Source organism: Callorhinchus milii, unplaced genomic scaffold (genome assembly GCF_018977255.1).
Source record: "Callorhinchus milii isolate IMCB2004 unplaced genomic scaffold, IMCB_Cmil_1.0 Scaffold7, whole genome shotgun sequence".
NCBI classification, from domain to species: domain Eukaryota; kingdom Metazoa; phylum Chordata; class Chondrichthyes; order Chimaeriformes; family Callorhinchidae; genus Callorhinchus; species Callorhinchus milii.
This window is the reverse complement of record NW_024704748.1, coordinates 11210180-11229885: the sequence shown is the minus strand read 5'-3', so window position 1 is coordinate 11229885 and position 19706 is coordinate 11210180. Positions and strand designations below refer to the sequence as shown.

Here is a 19706-nt window from a genome sequence, read left to right as displayed (position 1 = left end):
GTTGCAGATTCAAAGGGAAGGGAATTTTTCTCAGGAGCCAATTTTACAGATAAATTGATCATTTACTTCATGATTATTTGTGAAATATTGTTCTTTGGAATCCTGTAGCTCAGTGGTTAGAAGACTTGCTTTGCAAGCGAGACACCTGTGTTCAATTCCAGGCAGGGCAAAACCTTGGGCATGTTTCCTTACTCCACACGCCTAATAATAATCCCTCCGAAAACAAAAACATTTTCAATCCACATATGTTTGTGGGACACTGCTGTGCGCAATTGGCAGCCACGTTTCACCCATAAATATACGGTCAATTCACTTTACAGCATATTCTGTGAAGCGCTTTGACACGTCTAGAAGAAGTGAAAAGCGTTATATCAAATGCAAGGATTATTATTATTCTTTGGAATTATTTAAGATTAAATGTTTTAGGGACATGAAATCACCAAAGTAGGTGGCTGCAGCAGGATGACAGTGTTACAATGTTTTATTTCTGAATGTTCCAGATTCTCTTTATTGGACAGTCACAGAGTTGAAATTGTCTTGATTTTCAATTGAACAGTACTGTGCATTTGGCATAATCAGATGCAAGGGTTTACTGGTGTATTTGTGTACAATTAACACGTGATTGTATTTTCCAAGTAGATTTAACAGTAATCTCCGCACTCCCACTGTGCCACCTAACCAATGGCAAGAGGATTTCAAAGCTTTAAACAACCACTAAAGGCAGCTACGATTTATGTGATAAATAAATAAATGAAAGCTTTAATTGCACAATCAAATTTTATATTATGGCTTTTTATATACAGGGTAATTATTAAATGTAAACCTGCTCATATATTTTAAATGCTTTCTTCATTGGATGGTTGTATTTGTAGATGAAATTCACAACCAAAATGTTGTATATTCTTCTTCGCAATAATTCATATGGGATATGCAAAAAGTTGGGTTTGTAGGGAAATAAACAGATGATCATCACACTTGAACATAATCTGAAATGCTAAACTATGCTGAATAACATGGATTGCTCAAATAACTAGCATATATGAGGCAAGTCACCATGTTATTTCTCCCCCACAACCCCCCACCCCCAGTTAGATATTCTATCCATGGATCAAAATTTGGGTGACATAATGAAGAGGTGGGTTGCTGAACCGCTGTATCACCAAAGTCGATCCCTTTTTGCCACTGCCTCTGAAGATCGTCCGCCTCACCAGTTGCCTACTCCACCTCTTCAAGCCAAAGCAACCTTGACATTTTGCTCCTCTGGTCCTTGATCAAGACAGCCTTTCCAGACCTCTTGAACATCGCCTGCCTCCTTCCCTACCTCATCCTTTCCGCTGCTGAAAGCAATTTGCCCTTGTGTTCTCCTTTAATTGATTTCTCCAATGTTCTCCTTGGCAAACTCCCTCTGTCCACTTCTCCTAAACTAGGCTATGCATGCCCATTATCGCTCTTTCTCACCAGGCTTCGCTCTCTCCCTGTTCTTCAGGGGTCCACAATTTCCTTACTCTCTGGAACTCCCTCCCAATATTCCTTCACCTCAAATTCTTGCTATCTTTGCCTCCACCTCTCACATTCTCTTGCTGTCTTCAAAACCCTTCTCTTCAACCACATTTTTGGTCATCTTCCCCTGTACCCACTTCTTCCCATCTTGCTTTGTGTACCAGACGAGAATACAAAATACTTTGAGTTGCTCTCCTCCTTGATTGTTACTATAAAAGTGCGAATTGTTGCTTTGAGCCACAGAAAAGCAGGTTGCTTAGATACACACATGTTTTCAAACTCAATTCTTGCAATCAGCTAAACCATCAGAAAATGTTAAGATACTTCCTTTTTAGAGGAAAGATAAATGAGTGAGTGATCCAGTGTACCTCTTAGTTAATACTTTCAGGGCAAAGTTGGCACAAATCAGTGAGTAAATTATCTGCTTGCAATTTCACCGGCAGAATGCTGTGAAAGTAAATAAAATGATCTTTAAAATTGATTGTTTGTACCTTTCAGAATAGAATCCTGAAAGCTAAAAGCTGCACTGTATATTTTAATTACTTGCACAGCCTTTTACTTGCCAAGATATTATGGCATAATCGATAAATCTGATGCATTTAATTTTGAATGAAGAGTTGATAGTATATGATTTTAGATCCACTCCACTGCGCATCCTTATTGACAGATGCTGCAAAAACAAACCCAGACTTTGACATTGTCAACAGCATCACTTCTGTTTGCTTTATATTAATGATTTAATTGTGTTTAGAATGGTAGTTAAACATAAAAAGAGAGTGACTGCTAATGTGATGCTGTGGATACAGGACCCATTCCAAATAGTTGCCCTGTGACATTGACATCAGTGTGACAAACGTTTTTGAATACCTGCAGAAGCTTAAAATTTCTAGCCTTACAATCATTTCAGACTTTCTTAGCAGTTTGTAAAAATGTATGAAGTAGCTGACAGGTAGGTTAAAGATAACTCTAGCTTTACATTTATGCAAAATAGTATGAAAAGAGAATATTTTTCTTCAACCCTTATAGTGGTGTAAATTGAACCAGTTTTACCATTTTGCTAAATCTGGGTGAATCACATAATAATAATAATAATATATTTGCATTCGATATAGCGCCTTATTGCAACAGCAAGATTACATTTGTATAGCGTCTTTCACGTCGTCAGGACGTATCAAGGCTTCACAGAATATACTGTAATATACTGTAAAGTGTATATTTTGTGGGCGAAACACAGCAGCCAACATATCCTAAAATCACAGTGATGTTTTGTTCTAAAAATAACTTGCACCTCATACATTTTACATACTGCTAAGAGTGCATGGGTACAAACTGGGACACAGATTGTCGATTTACTCACTAGAAATTTATATGAAATTTGCATAACACAAAATTTAAAAGTTAATTTGCTGTGGTGTGTTAGCACACAATTTCTGCCCAAAATTAGTCTTAAAGCACACAGAATTTGTTGAATTCATCTGAACCTGCAGCTCGAAAGAAACAGAGGTCATGATTTAGTGAGACAACATGGAGAAATAAATATTGATGGGTTTCAAGAGATGGTGCTTCTTTTGAGGGTTGAAAGCAGCTATTAATTAGAAGCTTAATTAAAGCCGTCTGCCAAACTGTAAACGGGAGATGCATTGTGAAAGGTGAAACAGTAAATAGGTTGCTCATAACTGTCACTAAGATGGTAGATGCATCCAAATCAAATCCCTAGGGTCAGTATTACTCACCAAAAACAATTTAACCATTTTGCAAAGCACAAATTAGAATGATATACAGTAAACGCCTCATAACCTGGGCCAATAGACAATTGTGGAAATATTTGCCAACAATGCGGGGCATTTGACAAATTTTGCAGTAGAATTGCAGAGGGTTGATTGGTGCTATTGAGAGATGCGTTTTGTGAAACAACCCGGATTAAGACTATAGGCATATATTTCCTGAAATTTTAGGTATGTTTAAAATACTAAAAGTGTTAATTTGAATAGTACAGCACTTACCAAGAATTTGTCTCAGGAGCTCAGTTTAGGCCATGCGTCGAGCACACAGACGGCAGTAGTGTCACGCAGCTGGTATTTCTATTGTGGTTCAGTCACTAACGGGCGAAGACGGTTTTCCACTTGTGTCGTTTCCACGATCCCAACACTCCCTGTGCCACGTAGGTGCGACCGGAGCCTCTCCGCCCACAGTAGCAGCGTCGAGCAAACGGCGCACAGAGGCCTGGAGCCTAGCACGCTGTGTGTACAGGTTTGTAGCCGAGGGGGCATTTGTAGCGGGTTCTGTGGAAAACATACAGCTGCACTTTTCTATTGGCCCAGCTGATAACTTGCCACTCTAAGGGGAAAATGCTCAGTCACAAGTTACCTGGAATGGTGAGTTAAGCATATGTATGAATGCATAAATCAATGCAGCCAGGATATCGACAGCGTGGTGAATTAAGTAGTAGTGACAAGTTAAGTCAGGGTCAAGTTTTCAAAACTGCATAAAGACTTTGTTCAACCCTTTGTTGGCCCAACAAAGCTGTATTGGAAAACTATCAACACTTGCTATCTACCCAAAGTCTCTTTGGCAAGGATAATACCACAGGCAGAATTATTTATGCAATGTTTTATTGACCAAAAATAAGAGACTGCAGAATAAGATTGTATTTTTCAAATGCAACAACAAATGCCATCACTTATTCAGTCGTGAGGTTGAATTGACCATATCTGTCATTACAAAGTAATACTGTGCCTGATGTCCAGGAGCACAGGTTATGTGAATACTTGTAGACCAAAAATATTACAGAAAGAGCAGTCATTATTTACGTATCACAATTACAATCATAAAGTGATTTGCTGTTTTGAACACATGAGAATGTTTGGGGAAATAGATCAATGTTACAGGTTCTACAACCTCTGTGTAAAAAATAAGTTAATACTGAACACCACAAAAATGGAGTATTGTTTCATTGATTGCCAAGCACATCGTATATTATGTTGCTGCAGCTGCAATGGCAATTACTGTTGCAGCGTTACAGAATGAAGGCACAGTAAACACAAATATCAATAAATGATGGAGTAATGCTCCTATTGCGCTTCCCAGTAATTTAAAGTGAATTGGTCCTGGAGCACACACTGGATATTAATTTCAAAATAGGATTCACTCGAGCTGTGTATTACATAGATACTGTGCATCCTCCGGATGCATCTTATTTCAGCTTCCTTCTTTCCTTCACATGACAACATTTTCTGTTCCCATCAGGTAATTAGATCTTGGTCTATCTTTCATCAGGAATTGGAGCCAACATGTTCATTTTGGGTCTTCTCTGGGGCCAGCATTATTGGACTGAAAATAAGTGGAGTAAATAATCCCAGTGCGGTTACAAGATCCAGTTCGGAGCAGCTGAACCCTGGCAGAGCCAGAATGGAAAACAAAATAGTTTTGACCCAGATGATTCCAAATACAGTAACTGCATTCATAACACTACAGTTGTTAATTACTGTTACTTCTGTTGAATGCATATTATACCAGTTTCAAATAAGCTTGAAAGAGTGTAGAATGACTTTCTTATGCAAGCTATCAAAGACAATGGTTGGCTAAGGCAAGAGGAGGCTCACCCTCCCTCCCACACCCCTATATCTATCTACCAGCTCACCAACTTTTCTCCAGTTTGGGCATAAAATGTGCACTCTACACTGTCCAACAGCCAAAGCCAGCAGCCTTGAACTGCTGAAACACTGCTCACCAAGCACTGTAGTGTCTTATCCCTCGACCAGGTCCTGGCTTCCTTCCATTGCTTTTCTTTCCATCGATTAAGAGAAGTGGGGTATATTTTGCCTCTTAAACTTTGCACAAGCTGCAGTAGATTTCCATCCTTTTAGTTCCGCAAGTTCTGAAGCGCATGACAACTAATGTTATAATAACAATAATAATGAATTGTGGCCAGAGTACTAGTTCTTCACTAAGATTGAAAAGTAGCTAAGATTTATCAGTATGTGGAGTTCTGCGCTTGCACACCGGATTCCTTTCACTTAGCTCAGCAAGAGCGCAAGTCCATTTCAGGCTATATGGTAAGAATCGTATTTCTTTCGTTTTCACGGATTACGTGAATTCCCCACGATACTGGGCAGGTATTTCTGTCTGTGAGAGTCCAGCCTTTGGCGTGGGGGTTGCAGTCTCGGGTAATAATTTTACACTTTTATCAATCTCCTGACGAAGCTCCCCTGCCCCATTGTGCAGATGGCCTAACAGTTGCTCAATCAGCTCCGTCACCTGGCGACCACCAGCTGCTGTGGCTCATTAGTGAGTCAGGGACAGGTGTCGGGGCTGACAGTTTGGAGACCGCTGGCCGCGGAATGTGTGCCCGCTGAGGTGAGGTGTGATACGTAGATGGTGAAATAGGAAAATAAAGATAAGAATGGCAAAACATTGATGGTAGGTTGCCTGCACGGCAGGCATACAAGTAAAACTGGACAAGCATATAAGTTTTTTTTAAAAAAAGCACTGCACTTTTAAGCTCCTCAAAAATGGTCAGCTTGCACTTTAACATTTCTTGTCAAGTTTCGTGTTTCAAAACGAGCTACAATTTCAGCTCCGTACTCCGGACCAATTTGAAACTTCTTTGAGAAATCCTCCCAGCATAAACGGCGCCATATAAATGTATATTGTAATGTAAATGCTCAGCCAAAACCTTTTAGCAGATGTGATGGCCATCACTTTTTTGGAGGATAAAAATCGACTCAAATTGCTTTTGAGTCATTCGGTTAGGATGATGTGACTCAGGCTTCAGCACAGTGACTGAGTTTGACCTCTTGCTCTAAAGGTATGTGTAATTCTACATATTCTGGAGATATCTTACAGTCTTTGCAGAATAGTTGAAAGCAATGTACAACTTGCTCAACAGGACTCTCTACATATAGAGAGAAATGTAAACAATTACTTATTCTATTTACATGAACAGACATTATTTACTGAGCTGTACTGTACCAATGATTTTAGTGTCCTCCAAGTCCTTGAGTTTTGCACATTTGGGTCAATTTTTTTTTGGAGGGAGTCAATATTGAAATGACTGAAGCTTACACAAATTTTGCTTTTACCTACACGTGAAGCAAAGCTAACATTTGAAATAAAAGGTATATAAGTGCTGACACACCCAAACCCAGGCTATACCCATCCATGGAGACAGTAGAGGGTGCTTTAGAGGGATCAAGAGTAAGCACTCCAGCCATTTTCCCATCCATAACATGAGAATCTTGACCACTTGTGTACTAGCCTCATCTTTTTGATGACTGCCGTGTTTCTCTTTGTGTGAATCTTCCAGCTTCATATCAAATATTGCAAGGTGAGTCAGCCTTCTGCTAGATTTGCTTTTTGGGAATTAAGAATTAAAAATGTGTTCTATCCCATTTTGCTGTGGCTCAATGGTAGTTATTCTAAATAATAATTTGTGTAATTGAGTTAATTAATAAACTGGATTGAAGCCAGACCTTATTGAGGCAACACAGACCAACAAAACCAGATGCTGCAGTGAGAGATTATGGAAAGAAATAACTTTATTTCTGTCATTTGAAATTTGAGTCTTTTCGGCCTTTCCTTGGTATAAGGGAAAGGCGCTATAAAAATGTAAATTAGTATTTACTGACTTAATTTAATTTTTTCATTTTTGCTGGCTTTCAGTTCCATGGGTGCTGGTTATCCTCCAGTAATGGGTTAAACTTGGCATTGCGTGTCGACTTGCTATTTAATTACAGAAAGCGTCACACCCAAACCCAGCCTATATCCACCCATAGAGATAGTAGAGGGTGCTTTAGAGGGATCGAGAGCAAGCACTCCAGCCATTTTCCCATCCATAATGTGAGGGGGTAATTTATCCTTCCTGTGTAATCCCGTCTTAGACCAACAAACATGATTTGAACTAGAGAGTTCTTGGTCTGTAAGCCAGAGTTTTATCCACTACACCAGAGGTGGCCAATCTGTGGCCCACAGGCCTTAAGTGGCCCATGGGGCTGGCAACAAGCAGCCCCCCAAACATTCACACTACAATCTACACTACACACTACAATCGAACAACATTGTGTTCGATTGTGTTGTAATTTTTTTCTTGATTTAATATTTCATTAATCAATGTCATTAATCAAGAAATATTCAATCATGAGCATTTATTTTATTGGCCGACCAGAAAGGCTGGCCACCACTGCACTACACCATTGGCACTGCCCAATAATGACCATTATTATTGTTGTTCAATAAACATTACAGTTTTGTAACATTGGCATAAAGAACAAGATACTAATTTACAGGTCTATGCTTCCATTTGGGTTTTGGGGTGGTTTAGATGTTCCAAAGAAGGAAATACTCTTTGGCACTTTCCTGATGCAGAAGAAAATAGAACATAGAACTTATAATAATAATAATCCTTGCATTTGATATAGCGCTTTTCACGTCTTCTAGACGTCTCAAAACGCTTCACAGAATATACTGTAAAGTGAATTGACTGTATATTTGTGTATATTTGTGGGCGAACGCAGCAGCCAATTGCGCACAGCAATGTCCCACAAACAGTCGTAGATTGAAAATGACCAATTTATTATTGTTTTTGGTTTTGGAGGGATTATTATCAGGCGTGTGGAGTTAGGAAACTTGCCCAAGGTTTCGTCCTACCTGGAATTGAACTCAGGTCTCTCACTTGCAAAGCGAGTGCTCTAACCACTGAGCTACAGGACTCCACTTGAACTTGAAGCTCAAGACAGGAAGGTCCCTATTATCTGATTGCTTGCTCGTTCCAAAAGAGGGCCAGAAGGTCAGCATTATACTGTTTGCTTTTTGGAGGCGAGAAACCTCCATTTTCAGATGAGTGATCCATGGTGACACAACCCCAATCTTGTATAGACTGGGATGAACTTCACTTTTCAATGGAGAGTTCCATGCAGTTCTTTGCAGATGAATTTGCTGTTGAGTGAGGAGTTGAAGTGGCCAGGGTTTACCCTAGCTTCAATCAGAGATCAACAATTCTAGAAACTAGCCATTCAATCTGTGGAGAACAGTAACATTTTCTGCAGAGTGTCAAGTAGAATCAATACTTGTGATAACTGTGATTCCATTAGATGCAATCAGCTCACTTTATCAAGATCCTTATTGCAGTTACACAGTTTCTACTTTCCCAGCGAAATAGGCCAACATTTATGGAAGTGCTTGGATTAAAATGTTTAACTTTGATTTATTGTTATATTTGGTATACATCAAACTCACTGGGCTTCACAAGACCTTTCCCTCAGATGACATGGAGGTAAAATTAGTTAGAGCTGCAATTGATGCCATATGGGGTGTTTGAGGTGGACTTGTGCCTGAGAGTTCCTTGTGAAGTGCTAATCTCAGTTGTGCCTTTAGAGAGAGCTGCCGAGTAGTTGTCATTTGGTTCCCCGCAGGGAGAGCCAACCATAGGCTGGCTTATCTCAGGCTGCCTTGTGCTCTTGCCAGAACTGGCAGACGCCTGGGAGCAGGTTATCCCTCACTCGGGGGAATAGTGTTTGGTGCACTGGGAAGCCCAATGAACAAAAGTACAAAAAACTTGCCTACTCTTGAACAATTGCATACACTGTACTTGTAGCATCCAATTTGCAACCAGAACAACCTGGTAGATGAAAGGAAGGAAAGAGGTTATCAGTTTATTTTCTTTGCTTATTTGTGTATTGATTTTCAATGCTTTGTTGGTCACAGAGATTGTCAGGATTATACCAATTTGAATTGACAGCTCTCTGCTGATTACCCATGACTTTCCATTTGGAAATGGTTCATTGAAACATTTCTTAGACTACTTTCTACCATTTGCAGTGAAGTTTACAAGCAGGGCCAATAGGAAATTGCGGAAACATTTGTCCAAAATTGTGGGGAAATTGGGCAAATTTTGCGGAAAATGGCGGTTGGTTGATTGGTGCTATTGAGAGGGATATTTTACTGCCAACCTACATTTTTTCACTTTATTGATAAAAACTAAACATGATGAAATAATACACATTCGATTGTTGCAAAAAAAAATTATTAATATTTTCTTTAACAAAGATTGGGTGGCCCACTCGGGGGGGAGGGGAAACTCTAACGCAGACCCGAAGGGTTGAATGGTCCGTTGTCACCCTGCACTACATTTGAAGGCCAGTGTTACCCGATACATAACGTATGTTAGAACTCTGCACAAGAAGCTCCCTGCATGTTGGAACATGATGCATTGGTAGCAATGTGAAAGCAATCATCAACATTCATTTTTTTCCTAAAATTTGAGCACAATTTTTAATTTTGCTAAAATATATTTGCAGCACCAGATGGTATTTTCAACACATTGAAATACAGACTACTGATTGGATTATTGTTCCCTCCTCTGTACAGACATGATAAATTGCAAAGTGCATCTTTTAAGGCTTATTCTCCTTTGGGTCATATTTCAGAGCCAATTTATGGGAAGAGAGACTGAGATGAATTTGTTACATGTTGACGCAAAGCTGTTGATTATAGGAATTATTTTGTGACCTGTTGATTTGAGCTATACTAATGTGTTGATGCAGTTTGAAAATGTTTCTTGTATCGTGTTTAGGACAACTGCTTCTTATGGGGCAATAAATTATGTATTACTAAATTTGGAAGGCAATCCGCCACTTTAAAGGGACATTTCCAGCATCCAAATATTAAAAAAATTGGAATGTGGTACATTGTTGTTTAAAACGTTTTATTAATATTTCAGTTTGTAACAACATGATAAAAGCTGTTAAGTGTGAAAATGCCATTCAGCCTAAAACGCTTTTGCACATTAAGATACCATCATGGCATCTAATTGTATTGTGCGGTCTATACTGGAATTCCTTTCTTATTGTTAGAGTTGGATTTGTCTTAAGAAGCTTGAGTCGTATTTTTCATCCAATTAAAAGGAGCTGTTTGAACATGTTCCACCTGTCTAATTCTCCATGCAAAACCTGATCATGGATTATCTTTGTATTTGGCAGACACTAATTTAGTCACTAATGGTATCATTGGAGTCAGAAGGATGGCTCCTCCAAGCTATCAACCCTGTTCATGTTACTCGTTTCAGAGAAGACAATATGCTAGAACTCTGCACAAGTAACTCTGTGTATGCTGGAAAATGATGCATGAATATTGCTACTGTAATTGGCATAGGAAATGCAATCACTGGCCCACTGAACCAGTCACACGTTCACCATTACCAGTGATGTGCTGGTTCTATTTACAGAACAGTTGGAAATAGGTTCTTTATACAGTTCAGAAATCCAAATAAATGCGCAGCAGGAAAACTGGATTTGTGCAGCGAATGGAAGATATTCATAATCTTATCTATTTAATGTTAATGCAACTGCACCATATACTCTGATGCTCAACTGATGCACATTTTATAAGTTGCAGCTGTAAAAGATTCATGAATACGTTTCTGGCTGCCCTGTTTTGGTGGTCTCTGTGGACCTGCTCGCACTCACTCCTATCCCACACATTTCTTTCCGCTAACACATGCTTGCTGCACATTCACTGAACTCTCTGTGCCATCAACAGCAGCCGTGCTTTCAGACTCTACTCCCCAAATCTCTGCCTGAAATTCCCTGCCTGAACCCTTCCAGCCCTCTTTATCTAAATCTCACTTAAAGACCTACTTCTTTGACTATACCTATGGCTACCTCTCCCTTGTTCAGCATCCAACTCTGCCACTGCGTGGAGCTCTGAGACACGATTGGCGGTATATAAATGCAAGTTGTTGTTGTCTTGTAACCTCAGGTAATTTGATGTCTCTGTCAGTTCACTTGTCTTATACAGTCATTCAGAAGTATATTTCTTGGAACGTGCTTTACTGAGAACTGCAGCAACATAACCTTTCCCATCATTCTGCTGTGCACTAAACTAGCATGCTGGTATACCTCAATGGTACGTCTGGTTATCTCCATATCAAATCAATACTAAATAATTGTGTAAATTATACGATAAGATTTGATTACAACTGCTATAAATGACTGTCGCATTCTTTTGTTTAAAATAATTTAATTTATAATCTACAATCCAAAGGAAAAAACACTGTTTATTTGGGACTCTTAATTATTGATTGTTTTCCCTAAGGTTGCATAGCTTCTGTCACCACACGTGTCAGGCTGTCTATCATTGATTCAGTTCTGCTCTTTGAACGCATGGATAATGAACTCTTTGTGTTAGAAGCATAATCGATATCAAAGACTTTGTGAGACATGATGTATATTCTTTGCCACATGCAAAGAATTCCATGCGCCACATGTCTAGAATTAGTCCCAACCTGAGCCCTTGTTAACTATATTGATGATGTTTTTTTCCTTTCTGGTGCACTTACCTGGGGTTATAAGGTTAAATGCATCATGGTATGGTGATCCTGGAGATTTTTAAAGGGGATCAAACTTTCCATTCCAATCTGCACAAAATCAGTTTGATTAAAATGGGAGCACTTTTTCCTGTAAATAAACTGACACTATAGGATGACTGACTCAAAAATGTCACAGCAACCTATACTATTTCAGTCTAACCTGAAGCTCCCTTCTAACAATCCATAGTGTTGAAGTGAGCTCTGATGAGGTTTACCTTGGTAACCAGGTATATTTGTAGTTTCATTTAAAATGTCAGTGGAGAGAATATTTTGTTTGTGGATGAGAAATACCACAAATATAGCCCTCTTCCAGTTAAAAGGGGACAAACGTTTAATAAATTTTGTATTCGAGGGTTTTGCATGTTGTTGGTGTTCAATATGGGTCATTCTGATCTGAATTGAGTGTAATCCTCCATGGTTTACTGTAAGGGCAGCTTTGGGTTCATGCAAGGTCGAGAATGGGATTTAATTACCTGCCTGATGCACACATGCTGATTTTTAATTTTCAGTTTTAAACCCAGAGGAGATTAGAATCAACCAATTCCAATATCCTGATGCAGAATTCCTGTCTCGGAAGCATTGGGTTCTCACGTTCATGATTGGAGTACAAATGTAGCTTCCTATTTTTTCATTTAGTGTAATTACACTGGAAATTCAGAATATATATACATTTCCAGAGGTTTAAATGGGATTTCCTGTTCATGTTCATGTGCTCAGACTTGCAGATTGATGTTTGTGGTGTTCCATTCATTGCGATATAGTAATAAATTAAAAATTAATCCAATGGTGTGAAGCTTTTGAAGAATAAATTAAAATAATAAGTTTCCAAAATACTCAACCCTTGTTTTGCAGTAACGAATTTCTTCAAGAATCATAAGATGGATTATTTTCAAGGCTGTGTTGTCTGTTCTGCAAGTCAGGGATGTGCTAAAGAAATTACTGTGTGACATAAGTTTCAAAGATACGTGGTATGATCAAATACCAATTTTTACATTTACATTTGAATCGGACCAGATTGAAAAATATTGGGATGAAGCTTAATGCTATTCAAGGAGTGGCTGAGCTGTCTCTTGCTCAGTCACGAGAGCTTTTTGCCTTATTCCCAACACCTTTCAAAATAATTTATTTTAAAATTTAAAATAATTAATACTTGCCTTTGCCTTGCCCTTTCCCTTGCCTCCTTCAAGATTCATCTCAAGACTTTCCCTTTTGACCACGACTGTGGTTATCTGCCCCCCCCCCCCCCCCCACGCCACGCACGCACTTCTTATATACGTAACCCTCAGTTTGATTGCAAACTCTTGAATATCAAGTGCCTTGTGATGTCCTCTTGTCTTGAAAGGCGCTGTACTAATGCAAGTTGATCCATGAAAATTAAATCCCCATCTGGTCTTGTAAATTTTAAGATTAGTTTGCATGATTATTACGTATTACCAAGCTGATATCTGTATTGGGATGATCTGACTTGTCCATTTAAATTGACATGTTGAGAAAGTATTAATGGCAAGACAGCATTCATGTTGTCATTGAGTCATTAACGTTTATTGAAGTTATTTGGGGTGTCACTATTGATCTTCCAGCATATTGATTTTTAAAAGTACCTAGGAATGTGCTGCTTCAATACCTGTATTGTTTTGAATGACTGTCAAGAAGTATTGGCACAACCAATTGTAAGGAGCTGTAAGTTATGCAATATTATGCAGGATAGCGCAGTAAGTAAGTAAGTCCATGGTTCTGAAATTGAGTCTTTGTGACTCTCCTTGAAGCATTTTATTCAATGAAAAAGAGTAATGATTCTCAGAGTAAATTGAGCAAGTTGCGTTTGATTGACTTGTTGCCTATCAATTCACCTGACTATTGCTTGGTTTGGGCAATGTCAAGAATATCTCAAATAGGTTACTTCCACTCATTATTTTACAATATTTATAATCCGTTGCCCCTGATAAATTGTGCATAATCTCCTGCTGCACAGGAGAAGTATTTCTTCCTGTTAGTTTTAGCACCTAAAGTTTCTATTTTCTGTTACCTATCACAGTCATGGTTTCCCAGGTTTTTCTGTACTCTCTGTCAAATTATATACGACATATTCCATACACATCGTGCAATCAACAGATTGTCCTATGGATTTTCCGTTTGCCTTTAAGTGCTGCTCTGTGATGAAACAACAGGAAGAGTTATAGAAAGATCCATTAATAAGTAATGTGATACCGCTTCTGCTAATTAAAATGGAAAAGCCACCACTGTGTTTACCACAAAATGATCAAAAGGATATTGTCAATGTGGAGGCAAAGCAAAAGCTTATTTTAACAGGTTTACTTTTTTTCCCCAAACCCAAATTACTACATGTAGCTTTACCACCCAAATGCAATCCCATAAGCTTGCACCTTCTCTCCAGAAACACACAGTAAATTCTGAGAATGCTTATTTTGCTACTATTGGGCAGGATCAACTGCCAGTCAAGAAAACATTCACTTAATTAGGCTTTGAGTCTGAAAGGTACATTTCTCAGTAAGAAGACTTGTGCTATTTGACAGTGAATGCAATCTGTGAATAGGAAAAGTCTCAATGGCGCAGATTCAAGATTGTCAGTAAATGTTCTTACCTTGACAGGAAGGAACTAAGCAAGACGAGTAAATTCATCAATGATCAGACTATCACTCTTCCATATTTTGCAAGTTAACATGAAGGTTAAAAGTGTGCTTACAGGCTGCAACACCATCATTTACGTTTTATGCGTCGTTTCATCAATCCTTCAAATTTAAAACAGTACTCAGGTTAATATTGAACAAAAAAACATTTTTTTTCTATTTTTACGGGAAAGTAAAATTTGATTTATCCCAAAATATAACCTTTTATTTTAACACATTTCATTCAAAACAGAACAGGTGCAAATATAAACTGACCAATTTTGACATTGTTAGATTATGAAGGGTATGTATTGTATTTTGTAGATGTATATATGTAGATATAATACATTCCAGGAATTACTACATAATTTATGACAAAAAATATGATTTCTCATGGGCTGCCAATGATGTAAGATTCCTTTGCTCTGTCTCAATCATTCCCTTGCTGTGTGTGGGTGAGTGTAAACTGGAGGACTTTTCAGTTTCATCAGTCCTAAATCAAAAATACCCTTGTAATGTTTTGTTGCCTGTTTTCCATAGGATATACAGAAATTCACCAATGTTGTGTTTTCTCAGGCTGATGCCAACTCCAAAAACCTGGAAGAGAAGGAAGAGCTCCCTGTAGCAGAAGTGGGCTGGATGACTTCTGTGAAGGACTGGGCAGGTGTTATGATATCTGCCCAAACACTGACTGGCCGAGTTCTTGTAAGTGAAGTTTATTCATTGTTACTCATTAGCTGCAATAATAGTGTATATGGTTTAGGTTAGTTTATGGTGTTAATATGCCTATACTTCACATCCATAATTGGAGTTGTTTGTTGTTAATTTTATTGACTGTATGCAACAATATTAAGATAAATTGGTGAAAGAAAAACATTGAGATTCTGACAAAGTTGCCTTGAATAGTTGTTGATCATGTACGCAAAGCAAAAGACTTATGATGTAGACATGCATTACACACATTATAAAATGGATCAGACAGAGTAAAAGTAAAATATGTTTTGACAGAGGTTGGAAAATTGAAAATTAAAATGAGTAAATTAGGTTTGCTGCCTGACTTCTGCAGGCAAATGTGTAATTATCAAAAGGCAAAATACTGCAGAGGCTGGAAATCTTAAAAAAAAACAGAAGTCGCTGGGAACACTCAGCAGGTCAGGCAGCATCTATGGAGAGAGGAACGTGAGTTAACGTTTCAAGTTGATGATCTTTCATCAGAACTGTCTGACAAAAGGTCATCGACCTGAAACGTTAACTCACTTTAACTGCCTGACCAAATTTGTAATTATCCCACATTGTATCTTTATCTGTTCCTGCTTATTGTCAGAATGGGGATGCTCAATCTGTGCATAAGGAAACCTTCACATCAGCAGGATACCATCTCTGAGAGTTGGAAATCCTTTCAAAACACAAAATTTAACTTGGTTAAATGGGTTGACTGTTTACTTTCCCGAGCCTGTAATAGTATTTGTTATTAGTATAATTGATTTATTTAAAGCCCTGTTCCTTTTTATTGTCAGAATGCTAAATGTGATTAATCCAGCCAGGACTGTTATTGAATTAGATTCTTCTGAAGAAAACATATTGAGGAAGTGGATCTCTGAGTGTTAGATTAAAACTAGGAACAATGGCCTAAAGCCATTGTGTGATTGGGCACTTTGTGTGTGGGGGAAAAAAATTGCCATTGAACATAACTGGGTGGTGGATAGTGAAGGCATATGTTAAATTGAGCCAAGTGTCTAGGTATTCAATGCATGTAGGTGCTTGTCATTTTAATTGGAAATGTCCAAATTGGACTTTCTCTCAATATAACAATGGAAACTGACTAAACGTTAAGATTCTGCCAATGAGTATTAATAGCGTTGAAGACATGGCATTTAAATAGTTATAGTTACAAAGCGATGGACATATTTACTGCAATGTCATTTTCACCACTTTGTCTAATTGAATTCGTATTAAACCCCAGAAAATTGAACATCGAAGCCTAAAATTAAATTTTACTTTCAGAATCTTCCTTCGTGTAGATTCCTTACTGGTACAGAATCTGTTCTGACACATCTCACATTTGGGTACGATTGACAGACAGATTAAGCTTGTTCTGTGCCTTGTGGTTCTTTACAAATGATAGAACAATTGTTCGTAACAATTAAAGGCCATTTTACCTTTTGCTGAGATTTGCTAAGTAATGCCTCAATGGTGTTATACAGAAATAACACAACCATTTGTCGTCAGTTCAAATTCAAATAACCATCAAATTGTGATTTGTGGAAAAAATTCACTTTCATTGTGATTTCATTGAAGGTTCCTTTTAAAGCTTCAGTGATTTAAATCTTACTGTGACTGTTTTTTTTTATGATATCCTTCAACATAAACGAGCTTTAACAAATAAATTGACTATTGTAGGGCCCGGGCCACTCTGTCACTACTGACAGCCGATTGCTCTGCGCAGGCGCACTGTGTGATAGTGTAGCTCATCACGGCCACACTGGCCCCAGAGGACTCACGACTACACAGTCACCCTGGATATAAAGTCACTGAGCTCTTTTCATTTGGGTTGATGATATGTCCTATGATGATATGATGTGGAGTCCTGTAGCTCAGTGGTTAGAGCACTCGCTTTGCAAGCGAGAGACCTGAGTTCAATTCCAGGCAGGTCAGGGCGAAACCTTGGGCAGGTTTCCTTACTCCACACAAAGCCTAATAATAATCCCTCCAAAACCAAAAACAATAATAAATTGGTCATTTTCAATCTACGACTGTTTGTGGGACATTGCTGTGTGCAATTGGCTGCCGCGTTCGCCCACAAATATACAGTCAATTCACTTTACAGTGTATTCTGTGAAGCACTTTGGGATGTCCTCCCGACGTGAAAAGCGCTATTTCAAATGCAAGGATTATTATTATGTCATATGTAGATGATATCATTATTTCTAAGGAATCACTCGTCACTGCTGCACAACAAAATATGCTGTGTCTTGATTCTTTGGAAGTGGAGAAATTTCAAGCTGAACACATGTGATCATTTGAGCTTGTTACAAATTTTTGGTTTGTTGGATTTATTTGGAGTCCTCTCTGGCATTTTATTAGTATTTTCTACGCTCGCTATTATTACAAGTCTTCAAGTTTTTCTCTAAGGCAAGAAACATAGAGATCTTTGTGATGACACATGACTGACACTAAATGGTCCTTTGGCACACCCCTTTCATCAGACAACTTGTAGCGTTCTTCTTCGGTTCACTGATGCAGAAAATGTAATGCTGATAAAAGCACAATCATTACAAAGTGTGCTTATATACTCTGCAAGGGAGTAAGCATATTAATGATCCCTACTGCAACGTGCAGCTGAAATCCAAATGTTGAATTTTATGAATACTTATGACTATAAATATTAAGCCAAATTGAACACAGTGGACATTCCAGTGTCCTTTAAGATCTGTCAGCCTCAAAATGTTTTACTCCCTACGATTATACATGTAAACTCAAATGGCCCTTAGTGTGCTGAGAATAAGGAAAGGCAACACAACATACCTGTTCTTTCAATAAATTGTGTGCAATCAACTCCATCACAAACTAAGCACAACCTATCCTTAATCACCCTAGACAAGGTTCTCAAAAGTGTTTTCCTGCCCCTCTCCAAATTCCAGATGTTTTGACAAGCACATTTTGGAGCAGTTTCTCTTCCTTGGTGTAATGTTCCCATAGTCCTATCTGTCCAATCACTCTGACTTTTGTTTGCTAGATAGCTCACATGTGCAAAACAAGGTTAAAAAGTATTTGCCAGATAAAGTATTCCAATGAAGATCTAAAGTTGGTTGTACAATTATACAATTAGGTAGTAGAGTTTTACCCAGCCACCAGATGAAGCCATCTGGCCTGGCACATACAGGTAGTTTATCAAATGCAATACGAGGACTTGCATTTGGAAAGAGTCAGAAGTGATGTGTTCAGAGCGGTCACCATTGAGAATAATGTTTTCTAAATAAAAGCTCTGTATCAACAGGGATATCATAGTTAGACCTTTCTCTGTGTAGAATAATAATCCACTTGATAATGAGTGTGGCATTGCACACAACAATCCTGTCACTATTTAAAGTATTACGCTGAAAATGTAAGGTAGAGGAGTATTGCTTTGAGACTCCCTTCAATGTACCAGAAATGTGAGACATCAGCTGAGCCCACCTATGATGAGACAGCCGAGAAACTACATTACATGCAGAATTGGACAGCTGTACCTTTTCGTAATTCATTGAGCACTACATGTCAAGTCTAAAATTATTAAATAGAATTGCAAGCTTCAGATTTTTTTTCAATTGGATTTTTCCAAAGACTCTTGCTGACGATGCTTTATGAACAGGCTAAGTCCAGGGGAGTCATGTGAAAAGATGACAATAATTCAATGTTTTTTATTGGCATCTTTTCATATGACTAACTCTTGGGGCTAGTGGGGATTTTATCAAATTTATCATTTCCTTTCTGAGATTATAATAAAGTTCTGTCAAACGTAAATGGCTCACTGACAGGTCTGTTATTTCTAAACAGGCTGCTCTGAAACTATCTCAGAGCTCATTTTAGTTAGTCAGCAAGAATTTCTTGTGAGGATCTTTACCTTTTGGGAATTATCTTATGAAACAGAGTCTTGGTAGTTCAGGGTTTTTTTTAATTATGAGAAGACTTCCTCTAGTCTAGAAAGTAAGTTTTTTTTTAAATTGACCTCTATGGTCCATTCAAGCTACGTTGATATAGTGGACTGTGGACAGCAGCATGTGTTGCTATGGAATTACACAGCAGAAAGGAATACACCATGGACAAGACTTGACTATTTTCCCAGCGTGATGGGACATTCCAACCTAATGAGTCCCTAAGGAGAACCAATTAAGCTAATCCAACATATACAGGGCGATCAAAACGTCTTATTTTTCAGCTACCCTATTCTCTAAAAAAATGATGATTTCTTTAAGACTTATTAGACATTGTAATGGTATCACAACTTTTTGGCCATCCTATATTACTGATCTTGATTTGAGGTCTTTGCAAGATTTCAAACCAATGGAAAAGTAAGAATGTTGTGAGTGTTGCAATAGCGCACTGGAATCGAACAGTGATTACAGATGTCAGTGTTTGATACTCCCACTTTGTATGTTTCTGAATGTTGATGCGAAATGCAACAAATCACACTTTTTAAAAAAAATTGTGTTAACAGTTACTGTGGATATTTTATT

General features: G+C 38.2%; 1 protein-coding gene across 1 annotated transcript in view; it reads left to right on the top strand.

The window, feature by feature from the left end:
• Positions 1–19706, top strand: part of kcnma1a (potassium large conductance calcium-activated channel, subfamily M, alpha member 1a) — a 325301-nt gene that overhangs the window by 51667 nt on the left and 253928 nt on the right. The window contains exon 2 of the mRNA XM_007898488.2: positions 15067–15195. Coding sequence (XP_007896679.1) covers positions 15067–15195 — 129 coding nt within the window. The remainder of the gene's footprint in view (positions 1–15066; positions 15196–19706) is intronic.